General features: G+C 39.0%; 1 protein-coding gene across 1 annotated transcript in view; it reads right to left on the minus strand.

Annotated features, from left to right (window-relative positions):
- The window catches only part of LOC138992378 (E3 ISG15--protein ligase HERC5-like), a 61,053-nt gene that overhangs the window by 27,115 nt on the left and 13,510 nt on the right, over nucleotides 1–20,428 (minus strand). Inside the window, 7 exon segments of the mRNA XM_070391145.1 lie at nucleotides 4,860–5,014; nucleotides 7,758–7,947; nucleotides 12,607–12,700; nucleotides 14,445–14,504; nucleotides 15,893–15,996; nucleotides 16,639–16,715; nucleotides 17,841–17,986. Coding sequence (XP_070247246.1) covers nucleotides 4,860–5,014; nucleotides 7,758–7,947; nucleotides 12,607–12,700; nucleotides 14,445–14,504; nucleotides 15,893–15,996; nucleotides 16,639–16,715; nucleotides 17,841–17,986 — 826 coding nt within the window.

Genomic DNA, 20,428 nt, shown 5'->3' on the forward strand with positions numbered 1-20,428 from the left:
GGCACAGGCCGGGCTAAGGGACCCCCCCCCCCAACCGAGTGCACAAATTTTTGTGCACTGGGCCTCTAGTCTGATTATAAAATGAACAGAGGATTTCCTATCTTATGTTTAAGTTCTTTATCTACTTTGAGTTTGTTTTTGTGTATGGTGTAAGTTGGTGGTCTAGTTTCATTGTTTTGCATGTATCTGTCCAATTTTATTGAAGAAACTGTTTTGACTCCATTGTATGCTCTTGACTCCTTTGTCAAATATTGAGCATAATGGCTTGGGATGATTTCTGGGTTCTTTGTTCTGTTCCAATGGTCTATATATCTGTTCTTATGCCAGCACCAGGCAGTTTTGAAAACAGTGGTTTTGTAATATAGCCTGAAATCTGGTATTGTGATTCCTCCAACATTTTTGTTCTCTCTTAAGATTGCTGCAGCCATTTGGGGTCTTTTTTTGTTCCATATGAATTTTTGGAGAGTTTGTTCTAGGTCTGTTAAATGTGCCATTGGTATTTTAATGGGGATTGCATTAAATCTATAGATTGCTTTGGGTAGAATGGACATTTTAATGATGTTGATTCTACCAATCCATGAACATGGTATATTCTCCCATTTGTTTATATCTTCCTCTATCTCTTTTTTCAACATCCTGTAGTGATCTGAGTAGAGGTCTTTCGCCTCCTTAGTTAACTTTATTCCTAGGTATCTTAACTTTTTTGGTGTGATGGTAAATGGAAGTGTTTCTGTTGTTTCTCTTTCTGTGAATTCATTATTGGTGTATAAAAAGGCCATAGATTTCTGGGTGTTAATTTTGTATCCTGCTACATTGCCGAATTCATTTATTAAATTGAGTAGTGTTTTTATGAAGTCTAGGGTTTTCAATGTACAATATCATGTCATCTGCGAATAGTGACAGTTTACTTCTTCTTTTCCAATTTGGATACCTTTTATTTCTTCTTGTCTGATGGCCATGGTTAGCACTTCCAATACTATTTTGAATAGCAGTGGTGAGAGTGAGCATCCCTGTCTTGTTACTGTTCTTAGGGGAAATGATTCTAGTTTTTGTCCATTGAGTATGATGTTGGATGTAGGTTAGTAATATAAGGCTTTTATTATGCTGAGATATGATTCCTCTATTCCCATTTTGCTAAGAGTTTTTACCAAGAAAAGGTGTTGGATTTTGTCAAATGCTTTTTCTGCATCATATGAAAACATGCTCAAAGTCACTAATCATCCCAGAGATGCAAATCAAAATAACAATGAGATACCATTTCACACCTGTCAGAATGGCTATCATCAACAAATCAACAAATCAACAAACAACAAGTGCTAGTGAGGATGTGGAGAAAAAGGAAGCCTTGTGCACTGCTGGTGGGAATGCAGATTGGTGCAGCCACTGTGGAAAACGGTATAGAGTTTCCTCAAAAATTTAAAAATGGGACTCCCATTTGACCCAGTAATCCCACTTCTAGGAATATATCCCAAGAAATCAGAAACACCAATCAGAAAGGACATATGCACCATGTTCATCGCAGCACAATATACAATAGCCAAGATTTGGAAACAGCTTAAGTTCCCATTAGCAGATGAGTGGATTAAAAACCTGTGGTACATCAACACAATGGAATACTACGCTGCTGTAAAAAAGAAAGCACTCTTACCATTTGCAACAGCCTGAATGGACCTGGAGAGCATTATGTAAGTGAAATAAGCCAGTTGGAGAAAAAAAAAATCACTCATTTGTAGATTATAATGAACAACATAAACTGATGAACAAAAATAGATCCAGAGATGTAGAAGCATCAAACAGTCCATCAATCTTCAGAGGGAAGGCAAGGGAGGGTGGGGGCGGGTGGTAAGAGATCAACCAACATGAATTCATCATGTGCTGAGGCTGGGGGTGGCCGGAGAGAGGTCAGTGTGAAAAAAAGGAGACATATGTACTACTATATGTAATACTTTAAACAATAAAGAATTAAAAAAATAAATAAGTAAAATAAAATATACTGTGATCCTAAAAAAAAAAAAAAAGTAAAAAGATGTATGCATACAAGTAGAAGCAATGGACAAAGTCAATAGTGTGGTGAAGGCCTGAGGAAGGGGATGGGTGCGAGCTAGAAAGGGTCAAAGGGGGTTGGGGAGAGAACATCTCTAAAGCTTTCAACAATAAAGATAAATTTTTTAAAATGTAAAAAATTAAAATGAGCAGAGGAGCCCTAGCCGGTTTGCCTCAGTGGACAGAGCATCGGCCTGCGGACTGAAGGCACTCGGGTTTGATTCCAGTCAAAGGCACATATCCTAGCTGTGGGTTCAATCCCCAGTAGGGGACGTGCAGGAGGCAGCAATCAATGATTCTCTCTCATCATTGATGTTTCTATCTCTCACTCCCTCTCCCTTCCTCTCTGAAATCAATAAAAATATATTTAAAAAATAAAATGAGCAGAGGAACTGAATAGATATTTCTATTCAAGTCAAACCACAAGGAGATAACACTTCACACCTGTTAGGATGGCTACCATCAAAATGACAAGAGATAACAAGTGTTGGTGAAGATGTGAAGAAAAGGGACTCTTGTGCTCTGTTGGTGAGAATGTAAATGGGTGCAGCCACTATGGAAACAGCATGGACGTTTCTCAAAAAATTGAAAACAGAACTAGCATATGATCCAGTAATCCCACTTCCGGGTATATATCCAAGGGAAATTAAATCACTCTCTCAAAAACTATCTGCACCCCCATGTTTATTGCTCTTGTTTATGGTGGCTAAGAAAGAAACAACCTAAGCATCCATGGATGGATGAATGAATAAAGAATATGTGATATTCATTCATCTATCTTATACACTTCTTTCATCATGTCACATATATAATGAAATATTATTTAGCCATGAGAAAGAAGGAAATTTTTACATTTGGGACAATATGGATGGACCTTGAGGACATTATGCTAAGTGGGATAAGGCAGACAGAGAGACAAATGCGGTATGAATTCACTTATATGTGGGAGCTAAAAAAAAAGCTGAACTAATAGAAACAGAAAGGAGAATGATGGTTGTCAGGGGCTTGGGGGTGAGGGAAATGGGGAGATGTTGGTCAAAGTGTACAATCTTCCAACTATAAAATAAATAAGTTCTGTGGATCTAATGTACAGCATGGTGATTATAGTCAACTGCACTGTACTATATTCTTAAAAGTTACAAGTAGATCTTAAGTGTTATCACCACAATAAACAAGTAGTAATTACTACATGAGGTGATGGAGGTGTTAGCTAAAGCTATGGTGTTAATCATTTTGTAAAATATAAAGTGTATCAAATCAACACACTGCACACTTTAAAGTCACACAATGTTATATGTCAATTAATTTTCAATAAAGCTGGAGAAAAAAAAATATACTACTTTAGAAATCTATATACAGTGGGGCCTTGACTTACCAGTGTCCTGACTAGAGTTTTTTGAGATATGAGCCGTCTCTCGGCCGATTTTTTGCTTTGAGTTGTGAGCTAAAATTCGGGGTACAAGCCAGCTTCAGATACCCCACCGCTAGTTGGCGCAGCGAACGTCACAGTGAACGCCACAACATCAGCCCAGCATCATGTGTCTCACTCGTTCACTTTTTGATTTGACATATGAGTAATTTGAGTTACAAGCTCCATCACGGAATGAATTAAACTCGTAAGTCAAGGCCCCACTGTATATAAAAGCCTAAGCGACCGTCACAACCGCAACAACCAAACAGATGACCGAACAGGCTGCGTGGGCGACCAGGCTGGCAGGGGTGCAGTTGGGTGTGACCATGCCTGCAGAAGTGGGCAGTGAGGGGTGACCAGTCCGCCAGAGGGGGTCAGGGAGGGGCGACCAAGCCAGCAGGTGGGGGGTCAGTTAGGGGTGATTAGGCAGGCAGGCAGGCAGGTAAGCAGTTAGGAGCCAGTGGTCCCAGATTGTGAGAGGGATGTCTGATTGCCAGTTAGACTGGCAGTTGTACATCCCCAGACTGCCGGTTAGACTGGCAGTCGGACATCCCCCAAGGGGTCCTGGATTGGAGAGGGTGCAGGCTGGGCTGAGGGGACACCCCCTCTCCCCAACCCCCCATGCACAAATTTCGTGCACCAGGCCTCTAGTAGTACTATAATAGTACTTCTGAAGCCGAAACCGGTTTGGCTCAGCGGATAGAGCGTCGGCCTGCAGACTGAAAGGTCCCAGGTTCGATTCCGGTCAAGGGCATGTACCTGGGTTGCGGGCACATCCCCAGTGGGAGATGTGCAGGAGGCAGCTGGTCGATGTTTCTCTCTCATCGATGTTTCTAACTCTCTATCCCTCTCCCTTCCTCTCTGTAAAAAATCAATAAAATATATTTAAAAAAAATAGTACTTCTGAAAAGCATTAACCCTTGTATGTAATATTTTCTCCTATTGAGATTGTTATTTTATGGTGAACTTTGCTCAGATTGCCATTTAGCAATTTATTTGTAAAAGCATCTTATTTTACCTAATTTTTAAGAGAATGATATCAACTTAATTCTCTTGTTTTATTGAAAATGCTCTGGCTCCTCTCCTGTCCCCTAGCAATATTAAGATTATTAGTAGCCTAACCTTAGGTTACTTCTAGATTATGCTGTGCACGCTAATGAAAATGCTACACCACTCTCATATTTGACTAGTGTTTGTGCATCTAATATATTATATGTAATATGTAATATATTCCTCCAGAGTCTATCCAATTAGCAAAACAAGCAAAATTTTGAATTATTAAGGCTGAATAAAATATTCTCTTTCTGGTGTGAAAAACAGAACAGAACAAGACTCCAATTGGCTGAGAACTACAAGATTTGTATTTAGTAAGATGGTATATACATTCCTTTAGATGCACACTTACCTTATACACTTCTTTCATCATTTCTAGAAGAGGTTTCAGATTGCAGTTATTCTGAGGTGTTTCAACCGAATAAATCATTTGAGCAATGATGGCTGATTTAAGCATCTGGACCAGTGTGCTGAGAGAAGACTCTTGCAAAGATGCCCAACACTGCTCTGAGGGATGCAAAATCAGCCATGATAAATATATACTCCTCTGCCCCCCTAAAAAATACGCCCTCAGTTTCTACTGGGTTCTTTAATGTGAGAAATAGATATTTTCCATTTCTGATTACAAAACCCATAGAATGTGTTTGCTAAGGATATCATCCTGCACAACATTTATTACAGAAAAAATATTTTCCCTGATTAAGTATCATTGGCATTAAAAGCTCAAATTCGGGATTCTAAAGAAATGTGTTGATAGTTCATATTTATGCTTGGTTACTTGACTGATTTCATGATTGTCAAACTGAAAGTTCTATAGGTTATTTATAAAGTCTGAGAACATACATAGGTGAATACATATACACATACAATGTCATCAAGGATATTTCCAATCTGTAAAAAATAATATCTATGTCTTCAGACTTCATACACACCTGGTATATACAAATATATTTTTATATAAAATTATATCAATAGCAATATTTTAATATTACTGAGGTTACAGTCTAGATTATTGTACCTTTACAGGACAATTCTCAGAAAAGAAACCTATCAAACGTTACAATATATTGTCAAGCTAATGCCACTAAACAGTATGACCCAAATGCATGAAAAGCAGATCAATGTAGCACAATTCCCTAAATGGATCCAAATGCACATGAGAGGTTAGATATGATAAAGGTGGCATTGCATATTAGTGGCAATGAAACAGATCATTCAATAAATGTGTGGGGACAAGTGGAAACTGATCCAGAAAAGAATTTAATCAAGATAAACTCCAAATGGATCAAAGATTTAAACATAAAAATGAAACAATAAAAATTCTAGTTGGAGCATGGGAATGTTTTTGTTTCTTTGTTTCCGAGTGAGATACTCTATTTGAAGTATGACCCAAACTCAGAAACCATAAAGGAAAACGCTAATATAGTAGGCTTCATAAAAATGTTAAAAATAATTATACATGGCAAAAATACCACAAAGTAAAAACAATTTTAATAACCTAAAGAAAAAATTTCTAACTCATATTGTTGATAAAGGATTAGCTGCCATAATAGTTTGAAACCTCCTAAATAAAAACTAACAACAGATAGAAAAATGGGTAAGAGGGAAGAACTGCTAGTTATCAGATATGATATACAAATGAAATGAGATATAAGTAAACTAGTAATCCCTAGCCTGTTTGCTCAGTGGGTAGAGCTTCTGCCTGAGGACTGAAGGGTCCTGGGTTCGATTCCAGTCAAAGGCACATATTTCTGTTGCAGACTCGATCTCCAGCCCCAGTTGGGGCTCTTGAGGGAGGCAACCAATCTTACATTGATGTTTCTCTCTTTCTGTCTCTCCCCCTCCCTTCCATTATCTCTAAAATCAATGGAAAAATATCCTCAGGTGAGGATTAATAAAACAACCCCACCCCCAAGAAAAAGAAAAGAAAAAAACCCCAGCACAACCTCATTCTTAATGAGAAAATTAAATTAAGAGATTATTTTTTTCAGAATGAGAAAAGTTTGATAACACTGTAGAAAAATGAATTCACGGGCTGCTGCTGTCATGTTTGTTGCGAAGGGTAAACGTACATCCTGTGTCCTGGCGGCTACTTTGCCCAACTCCAGGGGTGCATTTTACTTAGACTACAGTGTGGATGGTGGCCACTTGAAGTTGGGCTACCTGGTGGCCCAGACTTCTGTGGAGGGTCATTCGGCAAAATCTCTCAAAATTTAAAATGCATATACAATTAGACCAAGTAATTTTGCTTTCTGGAATTTTCCCTGACTCTGTACATTTACAAATGTACAAAGAAATGCATGTTAGCACTGTTATGATAGCAAAAATTTAGAAACAACTATTCATAATATATCCTCCCAATACAATCTATTCAGACATTACATAGAATAAGGCAGTTCTATAGATTCAACAGCAGAATGCTCTCCATAATATACTGTTAAATGGGGAAAAGCCAAGTTGCCAAAGTATGTGAGTGGTATGCTGCCACTAAAAAATGCATTTCTATATGTTTTTATGCATAATATCTTTCAAAGTTTACACAAGAAACTATATTCAGCCCTAACCGGTTTGGCTGGGTGGACAGAGGGTTGGCCTGCGGACTGAAAGGTCCTAGGTTCGATTCCGGTCAAGGGCATGTACTTTGGTGGCGGGCACATCCCCAATAGGAGGTGTGCAGGAGGCAGCTGATGGATGTTTCTCTCTCATCGATGTTTCTAACTCTCTATCCCTCTCCCTTCCTCTCTGTCAAAAATAAATAAAATATATTTTTAAAAAAGAAACTAATTGCTTTCTGAGAGGGGAACTAGGTGGCTTATATTTCACTGTATATATCCTTTGTTCCTTTCAAGGTTTGGACCTTGAACACTAGCTTAAAATTGTAAAAAGACATCCTATTGTAGTAAATAAAATAAACAAGAACACAAAGCTTAACATTTCTTTTTCATCCCCTGTGGTTAAAATGTCTAAAGCACGAGCAAAAAATTTCAAATCGGCTTTATTGTGACTGGATCCTCTACGGTTACTAAACTCTGATGTCAAAGCCATGTCCAAGTCTAAGAATTGTACATGCCTTGCAGGGTATAACAGTAATGATTACAATTGCTTTAGGTTTATCTTTCCAACAATTCACATATCATGTACCCAAGTACTTGTGCATTTTGAAATCTATTCAAAATTTGCTACAACTTCTACCTCAGACAGTAACTCTATTGAGAGTTCAAATAAAGTAACATGAAGGAATCAAACTTACCCAGGACTCGTAAAGATCGGTCACTCATTTTACAAACAGCCTGTGCAAAGGGAACCACCAGACTTTCCGAGTTCCTAGGATCATGCATCACAGGACATTGTGGGAGCAGAAGGAAAACTGACAATGCTTCTTGGTGTGGAGAACGGCATGGAAGAGCTCCGAGCAGATGATCCCTGAGACATGTAGTTATCTGCAGTTGAAACGGGATCAGAGAAAGAAAGGGCCAGGATAAGTTTTGGGACCAGGGGTTTCATCCCTCCACTTTCCAACTAGAATAATCATTTAGTTTTCCTGAAACCTGTTGTTCATCACTCCTTGCAGCCCAAATGCCCCTGAAGTAGTATGTGCGAGCCATCCTTCCGATTTTATATTGGGGTGCATAAGGAAATAAAAGTGGATCACATGTGCACGTAGTGCTGAGTGACTTGTGGAGGTGGTTCAATTAGAACAGTGGTTCCCAAACTTATTTGGCCTACCGGCCCCTTTCCAGAAAAAATATTACTTAGCGTCCCCTGGAAATTAATTTTTTTAAAATTTTAATAGCAATTAAACAGAAAGATATATGTATTAATGTTTCTACCTTTTTTGTAAAATATAGTAAAGAAAGGTGTAAATTAGAAACATTGAAGTTTGAAATTATGAAACTATTTATTGAACTCAGAATAGAAAGGTAATACAAAAAAAGTTAAAACAAATGCACCTGTGGCCATCACCACCCCCCTGGATCGCTGCAGCGCCCACCAGGGGGCGGTAGCGCCCACTTTGGGAATCACTGAATTAGAAAGTGACAGAGCAGGGATCCATACCCAGACCTGTCAGGGCTAAAATCTGCCTCCACAGAGAAAATGCCATGTGTTCCCCTCTCCAGTCCTGTTGCAGCTTCCTCCTGGGTTCACCAGAAGATGGTATTTTCTAGCCGGCCCCGCAGTTAGTGGGGCCATGTGATTGAGTTTTAGCTAATGGAATGTGAGTGAAGGCGATGTACGACACTTCGAGGCATGGCCCCCCAGAAACCTCTCACGTGACCTTACATACACTCTTTCCTCAACTGCCAACCAAACACAGAAGATCTACTGGAGGGTTTCATGGCCGCAGAACCCAGAAAGAAGGAGCCTGCACCACTTCTGAATTCAACCGTGCAGAGGTTGGAAGGGTAGCAGACTATGCCACCCCAAAATATGCCACTCTGGCATGAGGATCATTTTAAATATATATATTTAATTTATTTCAGGGAGGAAGGGAGAGGGAGCGAGATATAGGAACATCAATGATGAGAGAGAATCATTGATCGGCTGCCTCCTGCACGCCCCCCACTGGAGATCGAGCCCGAAACCTGGCATGTGCCCTGGACTGGAATTGAACTGTGGCCTCCTGGTTCATAGGTCGACACTCAACCACTGAGCCATGCTGGCCAGGCTTGAGGATCATTTTGAGCTGAAGGCAAGTAAGAAAAAACAGACTAGAACAAGCTTTCTGGCTTCCCCTCTGTCTACCTGAAAAACTGAATATAAATTCCTTTTGTGAAGGTGTCCTCTTATCCCCAACTTCCTGTACCAGGAAGAGGATAACCACCTTACAGCAGAGATGAGCTGGCACTGAGAAAGTCCACACAAACAAATCTTACTAACTAGCCCTTTCCTACCATTCATTTCCCCATATATTTGCCTTCCCACAATTTGGCACCTCCAGAAGCTCAAAATCCTTTTCCTTTGTCTGGTCACTTCTCTACAAAATGATTGTACTTTACTAAGATGCTAGATAAGCCCAAGTTCTAACCACCCCTTCAAATTTCTCATCACCGAGTGTATATGAAGGATGCACCTGTGAATAAACTTTGGTTTGTTTTTCACCTATTAACCTGTCTTTTCTCAATTTTGTAGGGTCTCACCCAATGAAACTAAGATGGATAGATGGAAAAAAAATACAGGTGCCTCATATTTTCAATCCTCATGGAACTAGGATGTGGAAAATAAATCTTCATTGTATTAAGCCACTGAAGTTTAGAAGTTGTTTGTGACAACAGCTAGCATTATTATACTATCTAATAGATCTTAGATACTCTTAACTATAGTGTCTGCCTCTACATGACGTAAGGGTTAAGTAAGATGATATATGCAACAATAAATTGTAAAGTACTATATTATTATTATTACATCAGTGTTCTTACAATTAGTTTTCTCAGGATAAGTAGCAGATTGACCTCAACTAGATTTGAGATTCATCTCAAGAAATACAGACCAGCCTTTTCAGTCTCTCAGTCCAGGATTATCCTGCTTCCCAAACTTGATAGAGGTTATTTACTTTTCAAGTAATGGTCTTCTCATATTTAAAATAAGAATATTGTTACCCTGGTTGGTCGGTTGGAGCGTCAACCTGTACACCAAAAGTGGCAGATTCCATTCCCGGTCAGGACACATACCTGAAGTTGTGACTTTGATCCCCTTTTGGTGCATGTGTGGGAGGCGACTGATTGATGTTTCTCTCTCTCCCTTCCTCTCTCTAAATATTAATAAAAATATGTTTTAAATAAAATTATAATCAATCAAGAAAGAAAGAAAATTAAAGTATTGTCATCTACTGTATATTTAAGTGCTCAAAGAGGAAGTAAGAGCCAGCGCTTAATACAGCATCTGAAATATAACAACCACAAAATGAACACTGTCCCCTCCTTCAAACAGGTCCCCCTCCCTCAACTCCCAACAAAAACTGCAATCATAATTGTTCCTGTAAGGAAACTCTATTGTTCTGTTTCTCAAGTAAATATTGACTTTTACTGATACCGTTATAATTTAGCCCAGTTATTAATAACTGGAAGGGAGCAAAGAGAAGGTCAAATGTTAACGACTTGCCATTTGTACAGCTTTGCCATGAAGCTGTGGGTTTAACCCTCCCCAGGAAGCCACTGGTTTGTCCCCACTGGGGGAATGGACTGACAGGGGGAGAACAGACACATGCCCAGTGAGGTCTGGGTGAAATAGGGAAGGTACTTGTCTGTCAGTCATACCTGGGAACAGGTCATTGGCCAGAGTAGGCGTGGCCACTGCAAGAGCAGGAAGATGTGAGGTACTTAACCGCTTAAACAAAGGAGTTCACTCTCTTGTTGCTCTTGTCTCTCTTTTGCTCTTGGAACTCTTGTTGCAGGGGGCGCACCCTCAGCTCCCTTGCCCTCGCCCACAGGGCCCACAGCCATGTGGACCCCACACACAACTCTATTTAATGACGTTTTGACAGCATGCATCCTTCCTACCTCTTTGCTCATCGCTAGCCACATCCCCAAACCTCCCAACCCACTCGGAACTATTGCAATACTCTCAAGCCAGTTGCATGTTTCATACCTCAAGTCTCCGTGAACACTTCCCTCGCTTCCAGGAGTGCCCTCCCCATGTAGGCACCTACTTCCCCTGGGCACCTTGTTTTCTTTGAGTGCTGTGAGTAGAGCTGACTATCCAGGGCCTTAGTCATGACTGAATTCATTCATTGGAAATAGTTACTATATACCCACTATATTCTACGCTAGGCATTAGGGAAGAGAGTGGCGTGTAAAACACACCCAGTCTTCCCATTAGTAGCTCCATGAACCTGTCTATGTGCCAAAGTAAGCCACGACCTTCTAAGGGCAGAGCATGGCTCTTCCATGGTTTATCAGGACTCCTCATTGCAATGCCCCGCACAAAGCAAATACTCAGATGTTTGCTAAATAAATGAATGCCAAGTCTGTGACTCTCTATCACAGAAATCTCTAAAGAGAAACATTACAGGTCTTCTGACCCAATTGCCCATTTGAAATAGTGGAAGATTGCTCTCTGTTATGTCACTTACACTTTATGATACTGTGCTGGCACAACCAAGATATAATTAGCCTTCCCTTCACAGGTGCAGAAATGGCCTTCTATTTTGTGTGTGATCTTTCCATTAAGTGCTGCAGAGTCCTGATAAAGGGGCATCATTAGGGATCCATTTTAACTCAGATCCCTAATTGGGCCATGGTTCTGTCAAAGTTAACAGAATTGAACTTTCACCTCCCCTTGCGATACAGGAATGTGTGAGAGAAAGAACTTGAAAGCTAAGATGCAGATGCTGTTTTTTGCAGACAGCAACAGAGCAGGTGAGGGAGCTGAGAGGAAGGGAGAGAGATGAGAGCAAGATTGAGAGGGAAAGCGAATGAGAGATATAAAAACAGAAGAAAGATGAAAGGGGGGGTTGAGAGGGAAGGAGAGAGAAAGGAGGAGGTAGAGTGAGAAGGTAACGGGGGAGAGGAAGAGGAAGGCAAAAAGAAAAGAAGTGAAGGAGAGAGAAAGAAAGAGGAACCAGAGTGAGACCCAGAAACACACTGAGAGAACGTAGCAAGTACCACCCCTACATCAACCAGTACAACCGTACAGGGAAATTAATGAAGACTGAATCAAGAAAGGCTAATTCAATAACGGAAGTATGTTTGCATGATCTGCAAGTGGGAAACCTAAAGACAGTAATGACAGCGCTGAAACAACGAAGCAACAATCTCAAAAAGAACAAAAATATTATAGAATCTACAGAAAAGGAAGTGCAATGGAACAAATCAGAGAGGAAGAATCCAGAAAGACCTCAGTGAAGGGGATGTTCATGTCAGAAAAATTATTCTCATTTCTATACTTATGTTTAAAATATTCTAGTGTGCCAATCTCAACAGTTCCTTTTATCATCTTCCTAATGACCTGAGAGTGCCTCTATATATATTATCAGAGTTTAATCTGGATATACAACAAGGTCTTAGAGAATCTCCCAAAACAAAATATTTCTTCGGAAATTTTGAGTTCTTATTAAAATATTTTAGTGATTCCCCTTTTCCAAACAATGTGAAGAATACCACCATGTTAGTAATCCAGTCTTTCTGGGTTAACTCCTTAAAGGTGTTTCTTGCTTTAGTTAAGTCCAAATGAGTAAACATGGTGTCTGCAGCTATTCTGTGGAAGAAAAATTTTAAAAGGAGATAAATAAATGAAAAAGTTCAATTCAAAATCAGATGAAAGGCTTTTTTCAAAACTTGCTTTCATTTCAATAAAATTTTATATTTTCCTCAACTTTACAATAACTGTAATAATTTGGCTGAACACAAATACAATGAAAAACACAGCTGATGCCCTAACTGGTTTGCTCAGGGGTTAGAATGTCGGCTGAGGACAGAAGGGTCATAGGTTTAATTCTGGTCAAAGGCACATTCCTGGGTTGCAGGTTTGATCCCCACCTGGTCGGGGCACATTCAGGAGGCAACCAATCGATGTGTCTCTTCCACATCAATGTTTCTTCTCTCTGTCTCTCCCCTTCCCTTCAACTCTCTGAAAAACAAATGGAAAAAATATCCTCAGGTGAGGACTAACAACAAATATATAAATATATATATATATATATACACAACAACATATGATTTCTAAAACGTCAAAAATATCAAGGCTGAGTTAACAATATATGCAGTCTAACTTTAACTCGGATACTGGATAATCAATAAATATTTATTTTCTATTAAAAAACAGCCACAGCCCTGGGCAGTCTCACTCAGTGGTTAGAGTGCTGGCCCCAGCCAAGGGCATATACCTGGGTTGCAGGTTCCCCAGCCCGGGTAGGGGTGTGTGTGTGGAAGGCAACCAATTGATGTGTCTCTTTCATGTTGATGTTTCTCTTTCTCTCTCTCTCTCCCTCCTCCCTTTCTTCCACTCTCTCTAGAAATCAATGGGAAAAAAAATCCTCAAATGAGGATTTTTTAAAAAAGCCAAAAAAAGGCAATTTCCCTGAGTTACATAAAGGGAAAGTGGGGACCAAATAAAAGAGGTTCAGAGCAGTAAACTGTTAGTATTCTGATAAACCATAATGATGTGTATTTAAGCCATGAGTAGTAAACTGAATATAGTCACTGTCTAAACATAGACACATTCTTTGTAAAACAATACATATATTTGGTGTCTGAAAATAGAAAGATTCTTTCAAATAAAAATTATACAAATATGTAGAAAAGGAAGTATAAAGTTTTTCCCTCATACTATGTAAAAATTCAAAGAAATTTTAATATCTTACAAGAAAGTTTTTAAATAAGTTAGGGTATGTATTTCCCAAGGAATACCATGCAGCCATTAAAATGAGGTAATAAAAATATGAATATGGAAATTGAACAAAGTGAAAAACAGACAAATATATTAAGTGTAAAGTAATGTATAAAACAACATATAATCCCATTTTTTGGTAAAAGAATATATTTACATAGAAAAAATATACACACTAACTGTTACTCTTAGATGGTGGATTATGGATGATTTTCATTTTTGTTGTTGTTGTGTCTCTGTATTTTTGACATTTCCATGTCAATCATATATTTGCTTTTGTAAAAAATAATTTCTAAAGAGATAAACACATAGCTAATTAAAGTACTTAAACCAGTACCTTATAATCTTTCAAAGTATTTTTAAAATTGAGATATAATTAACATATAACATTATATTAGTTTCAGGTACATGAAATAATGAGTCAGTATAGGTATATATTACAAAATGATCACTACAATAAGTCTAGTTAACATCCATCATCACAGTTACAATTTTTTGTCATAATTTTTAAGATCTCTCTTAGCAACTTTCAAACATAAAATACAGTATTAACTATGCACCATCTGTACACAGTATTTTTAACAGAACTTTATAAATTTATTATATATATTACCTTTCCCTTACAAAACTTCCAGTCAGGCATGCAGGAGATGAAAATATCTCTCTGATTTCCCTGGTTAAAACAAATCATGAATATGCCTTCTTATAACATGAGACGTGATAATTAAAACATCTTATAATTGTGCTTCAAACCTCTCCCTCTGTCTCCAATGTGTGTGCTATTGCCTTGGGTACCTAAAAGTTGATTCCATTTGCTAAATCTCAAATTTTCAGTGGCAAACATGGGCAGTCAAAGGATATGTATTCAGAGAAGCCACGGGGAAAGCAGAAAAGGCTTGACATAGGGTCAGTATTTTCTGTGACAAATTAAACACTCTCATCCCACCCAACTTTTCCCAGCCCTATTTATTTCTGTTCCACTGACGTGTAAACCAAAAAGTTACCAGAAATTGAGGTCAGGGGAGTATGTTCAGTTCCATCTTTGTAACTTTTTAAATAACTATTTTCTAGAATTAGGAAGCCATCCTAAAAAAATCACTAAACAGACTTTTTGTAAATATAAGTATAGTCTTTATAGATGGTAGAAGTTGTTCAGCTGTGATGAGGTCCACAAACAAGTGGTTCTAAGGTCAAATAGGGTTGGGAACCTGTGGACTGTATTTCCTGCTCAGGTAGTCAAAATAGACGCAAACATGTCAAGGACCCAGAGCAGTTCTGCAGTAAAGAAAGCTGCCTTCATGGAGATTCCAGGCTAGTTGTGATGATTATTGTATGTTCCAATAATAGTACAATAATACAGTAATAATAATAATAATAATAATAATAATTGGGTAGGCAATGGTATCCAGATTTTTGGTCAAACACCAACCTAGATGTTGCTGTAAAAGCATTAGAATAGATTACACTGAAGTCAGCAGACTTTGAGTAAAACAGATTATCTATATATATAAAAAGCCCATGGCCCTAACACCATAGAGCTGTCACGACCAAATGCGCAGTGGCTCTCATGGTGAGCGGGGCGGGGTGTGAGCTACTAGCGGGGGAGAGCTATGAGCAGTGGAGGGCTACCAGGGGTGGAGGGCAGGGCAGCTAGCTACAAGTGGCGATGGGCGGGGTGGCCAGCTGAGGCAAGTGGAAGCAAGCTACTGGAGAACAATTTAGTGCATGCTGGGCCTCTAGTTCTCCATAATATGCGTGAGCCTCATACAATGAGTTGAAGGCCTTAAGAGAAAAGGGTTAATGTAAGGCCTTAAAAGAAAATTCTGCCCCCAGACTTCCTTGGGACTCAAGCTGCAATATCAACTCTACCCTTGGTCTCCCTGCTGGTCTGCCTTATGAATTTTATACTTACCAGCCCTCTTAAACACATGAGCTCTGGGAATCTCTGGCTAGTGGACCCTTAGTAGACCACAAATCTTACAGTTCTGTACTGTGCAGAACTAATGGGGGGACAGAGCTTAGGAGCTTTTCATAAGCAGACAGTCGGACACATGGGTATACCTTTTTGTATTTTGCCACTGCTTAGTCCCCACATCAGCAATCCATCTCTTCCCAGTCCCTTCATTCAATGTAGGAATTTTCCTTTTCAGATTAACGTACGAATTCTGTAAACACACAAAAAGAAAATAAATACAATTATTTAGACACAACAGGAATAGGTATCCAACTTACAGGCATATTCTAAAGATGGAGGGTAAAACAGACTTTTTAAATACGAATAATAGAGCTCTGGGCAATGATAAAGTGAGTAATCAATCATTTCCTGATGGCCAATTTCAATACAAATTTAGACCCAAAGTAAATTTCTCTGAGTGCCCTAACACTTAGCACTTTACACAGGTGTGACTGGATTAAAAGTAGGAGGAACTTGATTTGCCTTGGTGAAGTAGGGCAAGGACTATTCATAAGCCTATGAACCTCAGATCTGTTTTAGTACTGCTGGCAGAACTATATTAGAAAGCCAACCACTGCCTCTCTAGGGCACTGACCAAATGCCACTGGCAGGGGCCTCCCCAAATATATGAGGAATCTAAGGAAATCTCTCTGATTCGATATTCACCAGGGACAAATCTGATCTTTGTGGGTACATATTATGTAGTTTAGACAATAAAGCATCAATGTCTGAGCAAATCCCCAAAAGTCAGCCTAGTCACTTGATGATTTTGGAATTCACCAAACTTGGATTCTGGAACTGTTTGTTTTGCTTAAAAAACCAAGTTCTAAAACATCTGGAGATCTATTTTTACCTCTTTTTTCATCCAGAGCAAAATGCTTTGATTTCCTCCAGCAATTATTATTAACTCATTTTCTGAGGTATGGCTTTCTGAAAGGGATATACAGAAAGTAAGAGTTTAAAATTTGGTACAAACATGCACACTCATTTTTATTACAGATTCTTTTAAAACTTAGTCCTTTTAGCTTTCTGATAGACAAAGACTCAGCACATTTCCCACCCATAAAGCAGAAATATATGTCTACTTCAGGGTAAAGTCTAGTTGGCAAACAGGTGATTCACAAGGTTGATACGTGGCATCAGTTTAATGTACAGAATTAATGTCAATGCACATATATATTTCACAGTCAAATACTTGATTAGTTAACTGCTCCTGATGTAATTTGGCTATTACTAAAAACTACACTCTACAACTCAAGATTTGACCAATGACTATTGGTTGTGAGTAACGTAAATAAGTATTTCAAAAGTATATGTAAGTGGTTAGAAGAAATCAAGTATATGAGCTACTTAAGGAAATAACCCTACTGTCCCTTTTCCTAGGAGAACTGAGAGAATTCTGGTACTTTAGGTCACCACTAAACTTCCAGAACGGTAACTAAAGCGCTCCGAGGTACTTCTAGAGTAGAGGGTTTCAGAGCTCAGGCTCTGAGGTTGCACAGGACACAGTTCAAATCCAGCCGAACCATTTATTGGTCATGAGCCCTGGCTAACCCTTCACTCTCTGTCTCTGCACCTCCAGTAAAATGCGACTGAGAGGACCCATCTCCCTGAGCTATTTAAGGACAGATTAGAGAACACATACGAAGTGTTCAGCACAGTTACCTCGAATAAGTCAGCTGTTCTTGTTCTGAGGGTTTTACATGATTACTTAACCAGGTAAGAAAACCAAACACCGTGAAATTAATAGGACCCCTGCAAACTGGAATCAGAGGCTGCATATGCTTCTAAATCCATAGAGTCTATTTTCGGTTGTATCATTTTAAGTCCACATTAATCTTAATCTGAAGAGGTAAGAGAAAACTAATGATTAACTTGACTTGAAAAATTAGACTTGACTTGATATATTAGACTGGATATTTTAAATGGTTTGTAAGCAAACAATGAAACCAATGTTTAGAGAAACTCCCTTCAGTCATACATTTCTTTTCTTGCCACAATATAGTTTCTCGACAAAAGTATTTACGCCAAATCCTGTACTCCTATAGAATTTACCAAATTTGAGTTCTTCATTTGATGGCAATTTCATGGGAAGTGGTATCAGCTGATTCTGTGTTCCACCGTTTCCCAGTTGTCCTTCTTCTCCAGAACCAAAAGAAAAGACCTTCCCCAAATCAGACACATAGGCAAGTGTGTGCTGCCTATTAAATAAAAACACATATATGGTCAGTTCTCAATTATCCACAATGAGAGTTCACAGCAGTGCAAGAAACTGTCAAAATTAGGTCACTGGTGAGTGAAACTAGCTAACCAACTGCCAAGGCATGACATTAGCCACCTGGAAACCAAATCATTCATGTGTGGTTGAGATGACTCACGGCCATGATGCTGGACCTTGGCAAGTGGCGTTCCCTGCATCAGGAACAAGCATCTCCCTTTGCCTTCGACTCCTTTTTAAGCCTTGTCTTGAGAGTCACCACCTCTTGGAAGCCACCTCTAAGCTCTTCCTCTCCCAAGCTAGAAAATGGAATTAGGGGATCCTCGAGTTGCCACTCTATTTCCCAAAGACCTCTATCAGCCTGATTTTCTTACAACTTTGTTCAATGGTCTCACCCACTACATAGAATTCGGCCTTGCTCAAATAGAGGTCTGACCTTTGTCCTCAGGGCCTGGGAGGTAACTCCTAAATTCTTAAAACTCCCCAAACAATAGGTGTGTCTTTATTATTCACGGCAGGCCCTGACTTAATAGTTTACCCAGGTGGCTCAGGGGGGCCCCTCTGGCCACCAGTAAGGCAAACCTACAGGGAGGGAGACACTGGAGTTTGAATTCAACAACCTAGATCAGTGGTTCCCAACCTTTTTTTGGCCATGCCCCACCAAAGCATCTCTAAAGTCTGATGCCACCCCACCCCGACATATAATTCTTCTTATTCAAAAAGTGAACTCCTATTCACGTGGAGGAAGCCTAAAAGGCCATTAACTTGGTCTAAATAAGGTTCTAAAGAACACAGCATCATCCATGAAGGAGGAAAATAAAAGAATGAAAGGACAGTGTAAGTACTGAGGAAGAAATCACTAAGAAATCATTAAAGAATAGTAATAATATGAAGTGATATGAAAAAATAGCAAATAAAGTTTCAAAACATATAATAGAGAAGTGAAATGCATAAATATGTAGCATATATATTTACATACTATATATGAGGCCCATAGAACCATATGGAATGGAAAAAATTCACTGTTAATAACTCGTTCTCAAATTGCCCCCCTTAAAAATCAATTGTCCCCTTGTGGAGCCCCACGCTGGGAACCACGGACCTAGACAATGATTCAATCAACCACGACTAAGCAATGAAACCACAGTAACAAATCTGTACTTGGGTGGTGAGCTTCCCTGGTTGGCAATACTTTACACGTGGCCATGTATCAGGCAGGGAGGAGGTAACACTGTCAAGGGGAGCAGATGTCTGAAGCTCCTGATTTGGACCCTCCTAGATGCTGTCCTATGCATCTCTTCCTTTTATTATAATCTGTGTCTTTCTCTTGTAATCAATGTGACCGTAAGTATAACAGCTTTCAGTGAGTTCTGTGAGGCTTTCCAGAGAATTCTTCTGTGTTAACAGGGGTACTGCCCTGGTTTGCATTACATGTCTAACATAAGAGCTCTTCTTGTACTTGTAACACCTGCTACACTAAGGAATGTGTGTTATGAAAAACCCAACGTGGTGATAGCGTCTTTGGATAATGCAGACATTAGTGAATGCAGAGAATTATGCCACCCCAATAATCTGGTCTGCCTTCATAATATTCATTTATGTAATTTTACTCCAAGATCATAGAGCAGCGGTTCTCAACCTGTGGGTTGCGAACCCTTTGGGGGACGAACAACCCTTTCACAGGGGTCGCCTAAGACCATCGGAAAACACATATATAATTACATATTGTTTTTGTGATTAATCACTATGCTTTAATATGTTCAATTTGTAACAATGAAAATACATCTTGCATATCAGATGTTTACATTACGATTCATAACAGTAGCAAAATTATAGTTATGAAGTAGCAACGAAAATTATTTTATGGTTGGGGGTCACCACAACATGAGGAGCTGTATTAAAGGGTCGAGGCATTAGGAAGGTTGAGAACCACTGTCATAGAGTCTATTTCTAAAAGTACATACACCAGTTTTTTTTAACAGCAAAGGCTTAGTAAACAAACAAATGAACCCAATATTTGGTACAGTCTGAATTTGCTTGTGTTTAGTGAGGAAAAGAATACAAGTCTCTGGGTTAAAATATTTCTTAACCCCCAAGACCCAAAATTTCCACTAATGAGAAGTGGATTGATTGAGGTTCAAGGAAGAAAATAATTAATAAACCAAGGAGTTTAAGAAAGTTTTTCTACTTTTGTTAAAAAGAAAAAAAGCTGTGAAAATCAAATTTCTCAAGAATATTTTACTCAAAAGCACAAATGACTTTGTCTTCTACTTGACTATAATCACTCTGAAAGAATTATGGTGATTAAGTATGATGGCCCCTGAGGGGTTATCAATGAATAATCTTTTGTGATTCATGTTTGCTTATCTATTTTTTCTGTTGAATTTATGGAGTGACATTGGTTAATGAAATTATGTAGTTTTCA

Source organism: Myotis yumanensis, unplaced genomic scaffold (assembly GCF_028538775.1).
Source record: "Myotis yumanensis isolate MYYU_CA2020_CCGP unplaced genomic scaffold, mMyoYum1.0.hap1 SCAF_1, whole genome shotgun sequence".
NCBI lineage: Eukaryota > Metazoa > Chordata > Mammalia > Chiroptera > Vespertilionidae > Myotis > Myotis yumanensis.